General features: G+C 47.7%; 1 protein-coding gene across 1 annotated transcript in view; it reads left to right on the top strand.

The window, feature by feature from the left end:
* SFXN5 (sideroflexin 5) overlaps window positions 1-13058 on the top strand; it is a 65851-nt gene extending 52793 nt beyond the window's left edge. Inside the window, exons 9-11 of the mRNA XM_027909491.1 lie at window positions 1252-1342; window positions 10750-10865; window positions 12960-13058. Of these exons, the coding sequence (XP_027765292.1) occupies window positions 1252-1342; window positions 10750-10865; window positions 12960-13049 (297 nt within the window). The 3' untranslated portion in view covers window positions 13050-13058. The remainder of the gene's footprint in view (window positions 1-1251; window positions 1343-10749; window positions 10866-12959) is intronic.
* The last annotated feature ends 1018 nt before the right edge of the window (window positions 13059-14076 follow it).

The raw sequence follows: 14076 nt of genomic DNA, 5'->3' as shown, positions 1-14076 counted from the left end.
TTGCTTTTCGTCTTGAAACACCCCAAATGACTATTTTCTGGCAGCTTTTTGGCTTTGGCTGAATTTTTTCTTTTTTTTTTTTTTTTTTCCTTAAATTTTGCTGCATTTTTGGCTGAAAACCCTTTGGCCACACGTTGCTGAAGGCTCACGTTTCCAGCCGAAAATTCCCATCTTGGGGCTGTTGGGTTTCGTTTGTGCATTTGGGGTTTGGGGCATTTTTTTTGGATGAAAAAGAGCAAATACTATTAGGGAAAGTAATCTGAAGTCATTTGAAGACGGAAGTCATTCCCCATGAACGGGTTTGTTTAACTTTTAACCCCATTTCTGCCTGAAACCAATTTTGATGGAGGTTCTCCGAACTGTCACTTATTATCAACCTGGGGCTTATGAGGCAGCAACACTCCTCCTTGCTAGTTTATATTAACATCTGAATTACTTAGATCCATGAAAAATCATGGAGAGCACTATTTAAGTGTTGGAGGAGGCAACAAAAACTGATCCATGGTTATAATAAACTTTATAGCCCAAAGGTTTTTATTGGAGTGGGGTGGTGTAGTTTGCACAGACTCTGGAGAAGGAATTAATTGTGTTGGGCCACCACCACCACCACTGATATTTGGCTTTTTCCCAGCCAGGTGAGGGTTCCCAGCACCAAGGATTTGGTACTGGCTGTGGAAAGTGCTGGTCAACTGGTTAAAAATGGAGCTAAGAGATTTCCAGAAGGACTGAAAGGTGTTCAGTGGTTTCTTGCTTGTCTTTTAGCTGGAAAGGGTTTAAACACAATAGCTGGGTTCAGTTCTTCATTTAAGCCCAATGGGTGGGCTCAATCCTTAATTTAAACCCAGTAGTTGGGTCCAATCCTTAATTTAAACCCAGTGGTTGGTTCAATCCAAAGGTTGTGTTCAACCCTTCATATAAACCCAACACTTGAGTTCAGCCCTTCATATAAACCTGGCACTTGGGTCCTACCCTTCATTTAAGCCCAACAGTTGGGTTCAAGCCTCTCAGTAAGCCAAACACTGGGGATCAACCCTTCATTTAAGCCCAACAGTTGGATTTATCCCTTTGTTGGATAAGGGGTTGAACCCAACACGGCAAAACCCTGCAGTGTGTGTGGGGTTTAGTTCTCAAACTCTTCTGTGTGGGATGAGACCCCCAAAGTGTCTGCAAGCTGTGACATCTGCCCTGCTGCTTGTAATTAACTGTCTCTGCACCTCTGGTTTGTTGTTTTTTTCTTTTTTCTATTCCAAGGTGGGCCTTAATGTTCTGATTCAGAGAGCAAACAAGTTTACCCCGGCCACTCGTCTCCTGATCCAGAGGTTTGTGCCGTTCCCTGCTGTCGGTAAGAAGCAACACCTTTCCTTTGTGTTCAGAGCGTTGCCTGTAAACCTGCTGGTGGCCAAAACCCACTGGGATGGACGCCTAATTCCTGCTTTCCTGCTGGTGTCCCATCAGTGGTGGGTCCCTGAGTGGGTGCAGACAGTGGTGGGATGGTTTGGCAGCGTTTTGGGAGGAAGATGGTGCCAAGCTGGAGGCAGCTCACGAGGCTTCTCAGCTGCACTCTCCACTCTCAAGCAGCTTACAAAAAAATTGATCAGTGTTGGCTGGTCCTTGTCCATTCAAATCCGAGAGCGTTTAATTTGCAAGGCCTGGTTTGAATCGTGTCAAAATCAGATCTTCAAATGAGCAGTGGCACTGTGGTTGGTTTACAGTAAAATGCAATGAAATGTTTCTGCTCTGAGTATACAGATTGCTGAGAGCCACTGATTAAAAACAGACTGAAGTGTGTGAAGAATTAAGGCTTTTTGGAGCATTTCACCAGCATTTTATTGACTATTTGCTGAGTGAGGGGAGGGACAGGCTGGACTCAGCCTTTGCTGGAGCCTCTGGTAACAACCTTCAGCAAATGGTGAGTTATTTTAGCCATCAAAAAATCACCAGTGGCTTTAGGGAAACAATTTTCCATGAGCTTGTTCATTTATAAAGTTGGTGCAAAAATTGCCCAAGAATGGAGGAAATCAGTAAACAAAGGGGAGTTTGCTCCCTGTTCCAGGTCCCTTTTCAGCCATTTAATGCAAAACCTTCCTTTAGGCTTTTCCCTTTTACTGTGCAAGTGCCACATCCTTGGAGCTTTGCTCGAGGATGCTCAGCCCCTTGACCTGAGCCCCTTTAGCTCTTGCTCTCTGGTCCTTCTGCTCCTTTTTTAATGTAGATCTGCTTGCTCTGACCCTTCAAACTTCAATTCCTGAGTTCCTGGGTTTTTTTCCCCCCTTTTATTCCAGAAAAACAGGCTCTTGCCCTGTCTGCAGATCAGGGGGTGACGGGGATTGTGGTCTGGGCTTTGCACTCCCTCTTATTCCTGAGCCCTTTCCTCGTACACAGGGGATCTGTTGACATTATTATCATTATTTTCCTGGATTTTCCTGGAATATCTTATAGGGGGGTTCAGTTTTCTCTGGGTTTTTATAACCAGGAGGGCTCTGGGGGTGAGTTCAAGCCCCAGGAAGCAGCTCCAGGGCGGGGTTTGAGTCAAGCAGGGAGCCTTTGCTGCCAGGTTGATCTATTTTCATCCCAAGGTGTGAGGAGGAAGAGGTTACGTTTGTGTTGGCATTGATTGAGGACCCATAATTAATTTGTTTAGCCCGTAATTAATTCTCCAGCTCCTATTTTATTTGTGTACCGTCATGCTTCGTTATGTGCCAGGACATCAGGAGTCCTCCCACTAATTGCTGTTTGGTGGTTCAGAAAGCTGTGAGTTATTGGTTTTGCAGACCTGGACAAACTGTTTAATTAAGACTCGTCTCCCAATTACTTTTGAACCACCAGCCCCCAACAAAAAGGCAGAATTTCTCTTTTTCTACATGAAAAGACAGCTCTTGCTCCCAAAAAAACCCACGTTTTTTGAGGGGATGTGGCACTCAGGGACGTGGGTTAGTGGTGGACCTGGGGGAAGGTTTGGACTTCATGATCCTAGAGGTCTTTTCCAAGCTTAAAGGTTCTGGGATTCTGTGAAACCACTCCCACTAAGCAGTTTTCCCTTTTCCACTGATGTCCAGCTGTGGTTGATAACAGCTGGAAAACTGGAGGGATGCCCAAAATCCGGTCTCTCATCCCGAGTTATCACAGGAGATGGAGACTTGGGAATAGGCAGCCACTGTTTGGGTGGAAAGGAACAAGATTCCCAGCAGAGATCTTCACAAAGGCTCCAGAAAGCTTTGGGTGGGCACTGGGAAAGCTGATCTGGGGGTCTTGCTGCTCTCAGAGATGCTCTGCATGGGGTGTGTGTGTGTGTGTGTGTCTCCTCTGGATGGTGGAACAGTTGTCTTTGCACCATCAATTAACCCCTACCTGCAGAAGTTCTGCCTGTAGGACATAAAGTGGTGCCAGGAGGGTGGGCCACGCCCTCACACTCCTCCAAAGTTAGTTTGCAGGAGCTGAAAATCACATGTTTTTCCAAAAAAAACCCCTACCCCAGTCCCAGGGGGTGGATCCAGCAAACCAGTCCAGGTGGAGGAGCTTGTGGAGATGGCCAAGGTTTTGCAGAGCCAGTGCCTGCCCTGGTGTAAAAGGGGTTTGGGGTTGATGTTGGCCACCCTGGAGCATCATTTGGTGAAGGTGTTCTCCATGGGAAGAACAGGGAGTGTGTTGGAGCTGTGATCTGGAGAGCTCAATTTGAGCAAGGAAGGGTTTGGTCCTTTCTCAGGGATGAGGTGGGGAAGGATATCAACGCCCAGGGTCATTGCAGGCAGCCTAATTTCCCCTCTTCTTCCTGAGAACTGGGTGTAAAGAGCTGTCACCGAGGTGATGGGTGCCACTGGAGATGTTCTTGGCTAAAAAAGCCCACAGAAAACCCTGAAGATTGCATCCCAAACCTGCTCTGAAGGAAGTTAAAGCTGTAGAAAGATGCTTATGACAGGGATGGGAGAGGGATGAAAGATTTCATCTCCCTGAGCTTTTTTTTAATGTATGTGCATGGTTAAAATTGTTACATGTGTTTAGGTGACACACAAGGATGTGGTTAGTGTGTGGAGAGCACCCTGGTATAGAAAATATATATATATAAACATATAAAAGTAGCTTGTTTTGGTGTCTGAACCCCATTTTCCAATACACCACGGAGTGTTTTCACAGCAGTAGTTTCTAGGGTTTATCACCACAATTCCCTCCCAAATTCTGAAAATCAATTTGTCTGCACAGAAATTTCTTTATTTCTCCCCCCTCACTGTTTGAGACATCCATAAAATCCAAATTTAGCCACAATTAGCAGCATTTTCTGCTTTCTCAGGAGGCAGAAGGGGAGCAGTCCAGTGAGTTGCCCATCTCAGACAAACGGGCTGGAATCAGGTTTTTGAGTTTGGGGACCAGGTCAGCGATTCCAGAGAAGCGTTTTGGGAGCTTCAGGCCTGGCCACCCCATCCTGAGTCTCACAGGAACCTCGTGCTGCTGCATCCTTGGCCAGAGCATCTCCACCGATGTTTTGTTTTTTTTTAAAATCCATTCGGTCTTGATTGACAAGTAGAAGAAACGGGGCATGCGAGTGTTAAAAAAGAAAAAAAGGAAAAAAACAACAAGGTGGGGGGGGGGGGGAGCGAAACTTTCTTTAAATGAACTGCCTGTTTGCTTTTTCAGCTGGGATGAAGGGGCTGAAGGGTTGATAACGCAGATTCTTTTTGATAGACGGGAAGAGCGGTCCCGTAGTTGGAATGTTGGAGAGAGAGAGAGACAGAGTGTGCGTGTGTGTGTGTGTGTGTGTGTTCCTCTCCCTCTCGNTTCATGTATAATGGAGCAGCTCGCAAAATATGTTCTCCCCTGCTTTGCTTTTCGTCTTGAAACACCCCAAATGACTATTTTCTGGCAGCTTTTTGGCTTTGGCTGAATTTTTTCTTTTTTTTTTTTTTTTTTCCTTAAATTTTGCTGCATTTTTGGCTGAAAACCCTTTGGCCACACGTTGCTGAAGGCTCACGTTTCCAGCCGAAAATTCCCATCTTGGGGCTGTTGGGTTTTGTTTGTGCATTTGGGGTTTGGGGCATTTTTTTTGGATGAAAAAGAGCAAATACTATTAGGGAAAGTAATCTGAAGTCATTTGAAGACAGAAGTCATTCCCCATGAACAGGTTTGTTTAATTTTTAACCCCATTTCTGCCTGAAACCAATTTTGATGGAAATTCTCCAAACTGTCACTTATTATCAACCTGGGGCTTATGAGGCAGCAACACTCCTCCTTGCTAGTTTATATTAACATCTGAATTACTTAGATCCATGAAAAATCATGGAGAGCACTATTTAAGTGTTGGAAGAGGCAACAAAAACTGATCCATGGTTATAATAAACTTTATAGCCCAAAGGTTTTTATTGGAGTGGGGTGGTGTAGTTTGCACAGACTCTGGAGAAGGAATTAATTGTATTGGGCCACCACCACCACCACTGATATTTGGCTTTTTCCCAGCCAGGTGAGGGTTCCCAGCACCAAGGATTTGGTACTGGCTGTGGAAAGTGCTGGTCAACTGGTTAAAAATGGAGCTAAGGGATTTCCAGAAGGACTGAAAGGTGTTCAGTGGTTTCTTGCTTGTCTTTTAGCTGGAAAGGGTTTAAACACAATAGCTGGGTTCAGTTCTTCATTTAAGCCCAATGGGTGGGCTCAATCCTTAATTTAAACCCAGTAGTTGGGTCCAATCCTTAATTTAAACCCAGTGGTTAGTTCAATCCAAAGGTTGGGTTCAACCCTTCATATAAACCCAACACTTGAGTTCAGCCCTTCATATAAACCTGGCACTTGGGTCCTACCCTTCATTTAAGCCCAACAGTTGGATTTATCCCTTTGTTGGATAAGGGGTTGAACCCAACATGGCAAAACCCTGCAGTGTGTGTGGGGTTTAGTTCTCAAACTCTTCTGTGTGGGGTGAGACCCCCAAAGTGTCTGCAAGCTGTGACATCTGCCCTACTGCTTGTAATTAACTGTCTCTGCACCTCTGGTTTGTTGTTTTTTTTCTTTTTTCTATTCCAAGGTGGGCCTTAATGTTCTGATTCAGAGAGCAAACAAGTTTACTCCGGCCACTCGTCTCCTGATCCAGAGGTTTGTGCCGTTCCCTGCTGTCGGTAAGAAACGACACCTTTCCTTTGTGTTCAGAGCGTTGCCTGTAAACCTGCTGGTGGCCAAAACCCACTGGGATGGACGCCTAATTCCTGCTTTCCTGCTGGTGTCCCATCAGTGGTGGGTCCCTGAGTGGGTGCAGACAGCGGTGGGATGGTTTGGCAGCGTTTTGGCAGGAAGATGGTGCCAAGCTGGAGGCAGCTCACGAGGCTTCTCAGCTGCACTCCCCACTCTCAAGCAGCTTACAAAAAAATTGATCAGTGTTGGCTGGTCCTTGCCCATTCAAATCCGAGAGCGTTTAATTTGCAAGGCCTGGTTTGAATCGTGTCAAAATCAGATCTTCAAATGAGCAGTGGCACTGTGGTTGGTTTACAGTAAAATGCAACAAAATGTGTCTACTCTGAATATACAGATTGCTGAGAGCCACTGATTAAAAACAGACTGAAGTGTGTGAAGAATTAAGGCTTTTTGGAGCATTTCACCAGCATTTTACTGACTATTTGCTGAGTGAGGGGAGGGACAGGCTGGACTCAACCTTTGCTGGAGCCTCTGGTAACAACCTTCAGCAAATGGTGAGTTATTTTAGCCATCAAAAAATCACCAGTGGCTTTAGGGAAACAATTTCCCATGAGCTTGTTTATTTATAAAGTTGGTGCAAAAATTGCCCAAGAATGGAGGAAATCAGTAAACAAAGGGGAGTTTGCTCCCTGTTCCAGGTCCCTTTTCAGCCATTTAATGCAAAACCTTCCTTTAAGCTTTTCCCTTTTACTGTGCAAGTGCCACATCCTTGGAGCTTCGCTCGAGGATGCTCAGCCCCTTGACCTGAGCCCCTTTAGCTCTTGCTCTCTGGTCCTTCTGCTCTTTTTTTAATACGGACCTGCTTGCTCTGACCCTCCAAACTTCAGTTCCTGAGTTCCTGGGGTTTTTTTCCTCCTTTTCTTCCAGAAAAACAGCCTTTTGCTCTGTTTGCAGATCAGGGGGTGACGGGGATTGTGGTCTGGGCGTTGCATCCCTCTTGTCCCTGAGCCCTTTCCTCGTACACAGGGGATCTGTTGACATTATTATCATTATTTTCCTGGATTTTCCTGGAATATCTTTTAGGGGGGTTCAGTTTTCTCTGGGTTTTTATAACCAGGAGGGCTCTTGGGGTGAGTTCAAGCTCCGGGAAGCAGCTCCAGGGCGGGGTTTGAGTCAAGCAAGGAGCCTTTGCTGCTGGGTTGATCTATTTTCATCCCAAGGTGTGAGGAGGAAGAGGTTACGTTTGTGTTGGCATTGATTGAGGACCCATAATTAATTTGTTTAGCCCGTAATTAATTCTCCAGCTCCTATTTTATTTGTGTACCGTCATGCTTCGTTATGTGCCAGGACATCAGGAGTCCTCCCACTAATTGCTGTTTGGTGGTTCAGAAAGCTGTGAGTTATTGGTTTTGCAGACCTGGACAAACTGTTTAATTAAGACTCGTCTCCCAATTACTTTTGAACCACCAGCCCCCAGCAAAAAGGCAGAATTTCTCTTTTTCTACATGAAAAGACAGCTCTTGCTCCCAAAAAAACCCACGTTTTTTGGGGGGGATGTGGCACTCAGGGACATGGGTTAGTGGTGGACCTGGGGGAAGGTTTGGACTTCATGATCCTAGAGGTCTTTTCCAAGCTTAAAGGTTCTGGGATTCTGTGAAACCACTCCCACTAAGCAGTTTTCCCTTTTCCACTGATGTCCAGCTGTGGTTGATAACAGCTGGAAAACTGGAGGGATGCCCAAAATCCGGTCTCTCATCCCGAGTTATCACAGGAGATGGAGACTTGGGAATAGGCAGCCACTGTTTGGGTGGAAAGGAACAAGATTCCCAGCAGAGATCTTCACAAAGGCTCCAGAAAGCTTTGGGTGGGCACTGGGAAAGCTGATCTGGGGGTCTTGCTGCTCTCAGAGATGCTCTGCATGGTGTGTGTGTGTGTGTGTGTGTCTCCTCTGGATGGCGGAACAGTTGTCTTTGCACCATCAATTAACCCCTACCTGCAGAAGTTCTGCCTGTAGGACATAAAGTGGTGCCAGGAGGGTGGGCCACGCCCTCACACTCCTCCAAAGTTAGTTTGCAGGAGCTGAAAATCACATGTTTTTCCAAAAAAAACCCCTACCCCTGTCCCAGGGGGTGGATCCAGCAAACCAGTCCAGGTGGAGGAGCTTGTGGAGATGGCCAAGGTTTTGCAGAGCCAGTGCCTGCCCTGGTGTAAAAGGGGTTTGGGGTTGATGTTGGCCACCCTGGAGCATCATTTGGTGAAGGTGTTCTCCATGGGAAGAACAGGGAGTGTGTTGGAGCTGTGATCTGGAGAGCTCAATTTGAGCAAGGAAGGGTTTGGTCCTTTCTCAGGGATGAGGTGGGGAAGGATATCAATGCCCCGGGTCATTGCAAGCAGCCTAATTTCCCCTCTTCTTCCCAAGAACTGGGTGTAAAGAGCTGTCACCGAGGTGATGGGTGCCACTGGAGATGTTCTTGGCTAAAAAACCCCACAGAAAACCCTGAAGGTTGCATCCCAAACCTGCTCTGAAGGAAGTTAAAGCTGTAGAAAGATGCTTATTACAGGGATGGGAGAGGGATGAAGGATTTCATCTCCCTGAGCTTTTTTTTAATGTATATATGTGGTTAAAATTGTTACATGTGTTTAGGTGACACACAAGGATGTGTTTAGTGTGTGGAGAGCACCCTGGTATAGAAAATATATATATATAAACATATAAAAGTAGCTTGTTTTGGTGTCTGAACCCCATTTTCCAATACACCACGGAGTGTTTTCACAGCAGTAGTTTCTAGGGTTTATCACCACAATTCCCTCCCAAATTCCGAAAATCAATTTGTCTGCACAGAAATTTCTTTATTTCTCCCCCCCTCATTGTTTGAGACATCCATAAAATCCAAATTTAACCACAATTAGCAGCATTTTCTGCTTTCTCAGGAGGCAGAAGGGGAGCAGTCCAGTGAGTTGCCCATCTCAGACAAACGGGCTGGAATCAGGTTTTTGAGTTTGGGGACCAGGTCAGCGAATCCAGAGAAGCGTTTTGGGAGCTTCAGGCCTGGCCACCCCATCCTGAGTCTCACAGGAACCTCGTGCTGCTGCATCCTTGGCCAGAGCATCTCCACCGATGTTTTTTTTTTTTTTTTAAATCCATTCGGTCTTGATTGACAAGTAGAAGAAACGGGGCATGCGAGTGTTAAAAAAGAAAAAAAGGAAAAAAACAACAAGGTGGTGGTGGGGGGGAGCGAAACTTTCTTTAAATGAACTGCCTGTTTGCTTTTTCAGCTGGGATGAAGGGGCTGAAGGGTTGATAACGCAGATTCTTTTTGATAGACGGGAAGAGCGGTCCCGTAGTTGGAATGTTGGAGAGAGAGAGAGACAGAGTGTGCGTGTGTGTGTGTGTGTGTGTTCCTCTCCCTCTCGAGTGGAAGGAGCATTTGTCACCACAAATCATCCTTGATTGCAGGGAGCTGCGTTCTTATAGGGCTCACCCACCCACCACCCCTCAAAAAAATTAGACATTTGTTATATGACATGAGTTGAGATTAATTAGCGAGTATTAACCCGTCAGGCAGCACAGAAGCGCATTTTTGGAAAGCGGTGCTGCTTTGCGGCGACAGTGGGCTTGGATTTAGTTCTGGTCGGGAAGTTTGAGGCGAAACGTGGTGGTGGGGAGGTGCTGGAAAATGCCAGTTTGTCAAACCCCAAAGTTTTGGAGGGATTAGCGGCTTTTCCGGGGAAGAATTTAAGGAGCGGCTGAGCCCCGGTCAGGGGCTGCACCTGGAAGGGGGGTTTGCCAACCCCAGCTCTTCACACATCGCTCCAGGAGCGGGATTTGGGGTCATCTCGAGGCTGCAAAAGCCACAGGGTGGGCAAGATGGGGGTCAGAAAGGGCCCTGGACCTGCTTCCACCTGTGCTGTGGGTGCAGGGCTGAGACTGGGCAATGTCAGGTGGGATGAAGAGCCCCCATCGCTCAGAAAAATATTGGTAAAGGAAAGAGAGGGGTCTGTAACTCCAGAAAATAAGCCCATGGAGCCATTTCCACCCTAAAATGTGTGAGATCATGGAATCATGGGATGGTTTGGGTGGGAAGGGACCTTAAAGGCTGTCTAGTTCCAACCCCCCTGCCATGGGCAGGGACATCTTCCACCAGACCTTCCACTGCTCCTCCTGACTATTTTTCCTTATTTTCCCAGGGCAGCTGTGGCTGCTCCTGGATCCCTGGAAGTGTCCAAGGCCAGGTTGGACAGGGCTTGGAGCAACCTGGGATGGTGGAAGGTGTCCCTGCTCATGAAAGGGAGGTGGAGTAGATGGCTATGAGAGGTCCCTTCCAACCCAAACCGTTCCATGATTCTGTGAAAATCCTTTATTTAACAAGAGTTTCTGTGCTGTTTTGGGCAGGGCACGATCCCACCCTGGGATGGCCCATCAGGAGAGGCAGCTGTCCATCAGCAGCTCCTCTTTGGCATTTCTGATTGTTTGGCAAGTAAAGAAAATGATCTTGGCTATTATTCTCCCCTGAAGAATCCCATCTTTGTCTTGGGATAAGAGCAACTTGCAGAAGGTTGGTGGAGGGAAAGGAAGGAAAGCTGAAGAAGCTGCCCTTGGGTGCTGACCAGGGCTAATCATCCCGCTTTTCCCACCCTCAGCCAGTGCCAATATCTGCAACGTTGTCCTGATGAGGCACACAGAGCTGGAAGAAGGAATTGACGTGTTGGACAACAACGGGAACATCGTCGGCTCCTCCAGAATTGCTGCAAAACACGTACGTGCCTGGGATGTTCCTGGTGGGCTGGGACTCACCTGGATTCCACGAATCCCACAGGTGTAGGAATCCAGGGCTGGAAGGAGATGAGCTTTGCCCATCCTTTTTGAATGTTCTGGTGGACACGGGCTCGTTTGGGGACTGACCTTGATGGTCTGGGGGGGGGCACAGACTGACGTGGGAAGATCCTGTACTGCCCTGATGCTTTCACAGGAATTCTTTGTGGGAACCTGTGAGCAGTTCCTGTTGGATACAAAGCAAAGATAACTTGCACCTTTTTCTAAATGAGGACGATTCCCTCTCCGAGCCGAGCTGCTTTTTAACCCTTCCCGTGTCAAAACTGCACTAAAAGTTGCCAGGCAGAGCTCTGGGAGGGCAGCCAGATGTTTTTACCCTCCTCCCAACACCTGGCTTGTTTTCCCTGTAACCTACCCCCCGCCATCTGCCTGGAATTTTTTTCCCCTTTCCATCCCTTCCTGCACGGTTTTGTTTGCTGAGCATCATCTGATTGTTTCCAAGTGGGCTTTAATCTGAAATGTAAAGCATGTACCCAAGCACACGCCCAGGCAGAGGAGTTAATAATATAATGCTTGGCATTTCTCTCCCTCCTTCTGTCCAAGGCTCTTAAGGCACTTCGTAGACAGCAATTAATGTACAGATTTGCAGTCCTCGGCGAGAAATGGGAGATCTCTAATATCTCTCCATATTGTTGTTTAACAGGGAGATTAAAACAATCTGTTGAAGGGCTCAGGGATGCTGATTTGAGCCAGTTTTCCTCACTTGTATCAACTGGCTTAGGGACCAAAGTTCCCCTCTCCATCCTGATGGTTGAGGGGAAGACAGACAAGAGGGAAAATAAATAAGAAAAGGGAAGGTGCTGTAAGGGCGATGTAGGTGGGGTTTAAACTTAAAATTTTTGAGTTCGGAGAACTTCTGCTCAGCTGCTGTGGAATCCTAAGTTGTTCTTCTTCCTGAACAGCTTAGTGCTGAGTTTTGCCGTGTGAGATTTGGCAGATCCTTCGTGGAACACACTGCACCTCTCTGAGAGGTTGTTGTGAGTGAAGGGTCCCGAGGACCTCCCGTGGATGTTCCTGTGACATAGAGTTGTGGAATGATTTGGGTTGGAAGGGACCTTAAGGACCTTCAGTCCCACCCCCTGCCATGGGCAGGGACACCTTCCACCAGCTCAGGTTGCTCCAACCTGGCCTTGGACACTTCCAGGGATCCAGGGGCAGCCACAGCTTCTCTGCCCAACCTGGGCCAGGGCCTGCCCACCCTCCCAGCCAGCAATTCCTTCCCAATATCCCATCTAACCCTTCCCTCTGGCAGTGGGAAGCCATTCCCTGTGTGCTGTCCCTCCCTGCCTTGTCCCCAGTCCCTCTCCAGCTCTCCTGGAACTCCTTTAGGCATGGGAAAGGGCTAGAAGGCAATTGTGTGTTCCCCTGAAAAATCTTCTCCAGGTCTCAGGGTATTTTATATATATCAGGCTGCTTTGTTTGCTGCATCCTGGTGAATTTTGCCAGGGAGAAAGCACCAGTGGAAGGACAACAGTCCTTCCACAGTTGTGTGTTTTCCTGGGAGAGGAGAACCCCCTTTGCAATAAACCACCAGTGATTAAAAACCAGGAGCAAGTCTTGGGGCAGGCAATGAGGTGCTCATTCCCCCGGTTCATGGAACTGAAATCAAAACTCAGTTGAGGGGGGGAAGAGTTGAAGCTGCTGCCCGGCCCACACTGAGTTGTTTCACCTCCCCACATCTTCCAGGCAGCTGTTCTGCCTCTCTTTCTTCCTCCAGGAGGCACCAACAGGTTTGTGTAGGAAGGGAATGGGATGTTTGAACACAGGAGGTGAGATCAGGGAAGCTCTTGCCTGCCTGTCTTTACCCTGCTGGGTTTGTGGAGGGCAAAAGAGGTTGTGCACGAACAGCTGCTGGCAAAGTTCTGAAGTGTGTGTTGGTGCTTTCAATCACGTGAACAACACACACACACACACAAAAAAAAAAGACCAGCCAAGGCATTTCTGAGCTCAGCAGGTACATCCCGGGGTTTGTTTGAAGTGTCATGGGTCTGTTTGTTTGTTTGTTTTCCCTTTGCAGGCGCTGCTGGAAACAGCCCTGACCAGAGTGGTCCTGCCCATGCCTATACTGGTTCTACCTCCAATTATCATGTCCCTCCTGGAAAAGTAAGTGCTGGGGCTGAAGAGGGGATTTGCAAGGGGAAGGGGGTAAAAGATCCTCAGTAGCTGTCGTTTATTGGTATTTTATAGAGTCACAGGATTGTTTGGGTTGGAAAAACCCCCTCCAACCAATCCCCAGCACTGCCAAGGCCACCACTGACCCCTGTCCCCAAGGGACACATCCACAGGGATGTGAAATCCCTCCAGGGATGGGGACTCCACCCCTGCCCTGGGCAGCTGTGCCAGGGATGGGCAACCCTTTCCAGGAAGGAATTTTCCCTGATATCCAACCTGAACCTCCCCTGGCACAGCTGGAGGTTGTTCCCTCTCCTCCTGTCCCTGTTCCCTGGGAGCAGAGCCCGACCCCCCCCCGGCTCCCCCCTCCTGTCAGGGAGTTGTTGAGAGTGACAAGCTCTCTCTTCAAAGTCCACCAAAGACTTTTTTTTTTCTTATTAAGATTTCAATATGCCATCATTTTGGACCATTGTCAAAGCTGTTAAAGTGCTACATTGACGTGATTATTTTAAATCGTCTCCCTGGCCCCCTGGCAGTTTGAATCACCCTTTTCTTTAGGGTCAGTCAGAACCAAAAAACTCTGTGAATTGTGTGGAAAACTGTCCGTGAGTTTTCACTCCTGCACTTCGTAAACATTAGGGCAGCCACGTGGGGTCAGACTGAAGGTCTTGCCTGGTGTTCAGCCAGAGATGGGGAATGTAGAACCCACCCTGTCCCTGAGGGCATCGTCCAAACCCTCCTGCAGCTCTGGCAGCCTTGGGGCTGTGCCCACTGCCCTGGGGAGCCTGGGCAGTGCCAACCACCCTCTGGGGGAAGAACCCTCTGCTGAGATCCACCCTGAGCCTCAGCTGCTCCTCAGAGAAGAAGAAGAAATTCTTCATATATTCAGCAGAAATTTGATTTCCATCACTGTTTAAGCCGTTGTCTCTCCTGGCAGGTGGATCTGTGGAGCAGCAGTGCCTGGCCAGTGGGAAGGAAAGGGCAGGGTTATTATTTCATGCCCAGTTATCACAGAGTCATGG

This window comes from Empidonax traillii, unplaced genomic scaffold, assembly GCF_003031625.1.
Source record: "Empidonax traillii isolate 1590-97213 ecotype Southwest subspecies unplaced genomic scaffold, ASM303162v1 scaffold2165:size72406, whole genome shotgun sequence".
Classification (NCBI taxonomy): domain Eukaryota; kingdom Metazoa; phylum Chordata; class Aves; order Passeriformes; family Tyrannidae; genus Empidonax; species Empidonax traillii.
The sequence above is the reverse complement of the archived record's forward strand: the minus strand, read 5'-3'. Positions and strand labels throughout refer to the sequence as shown.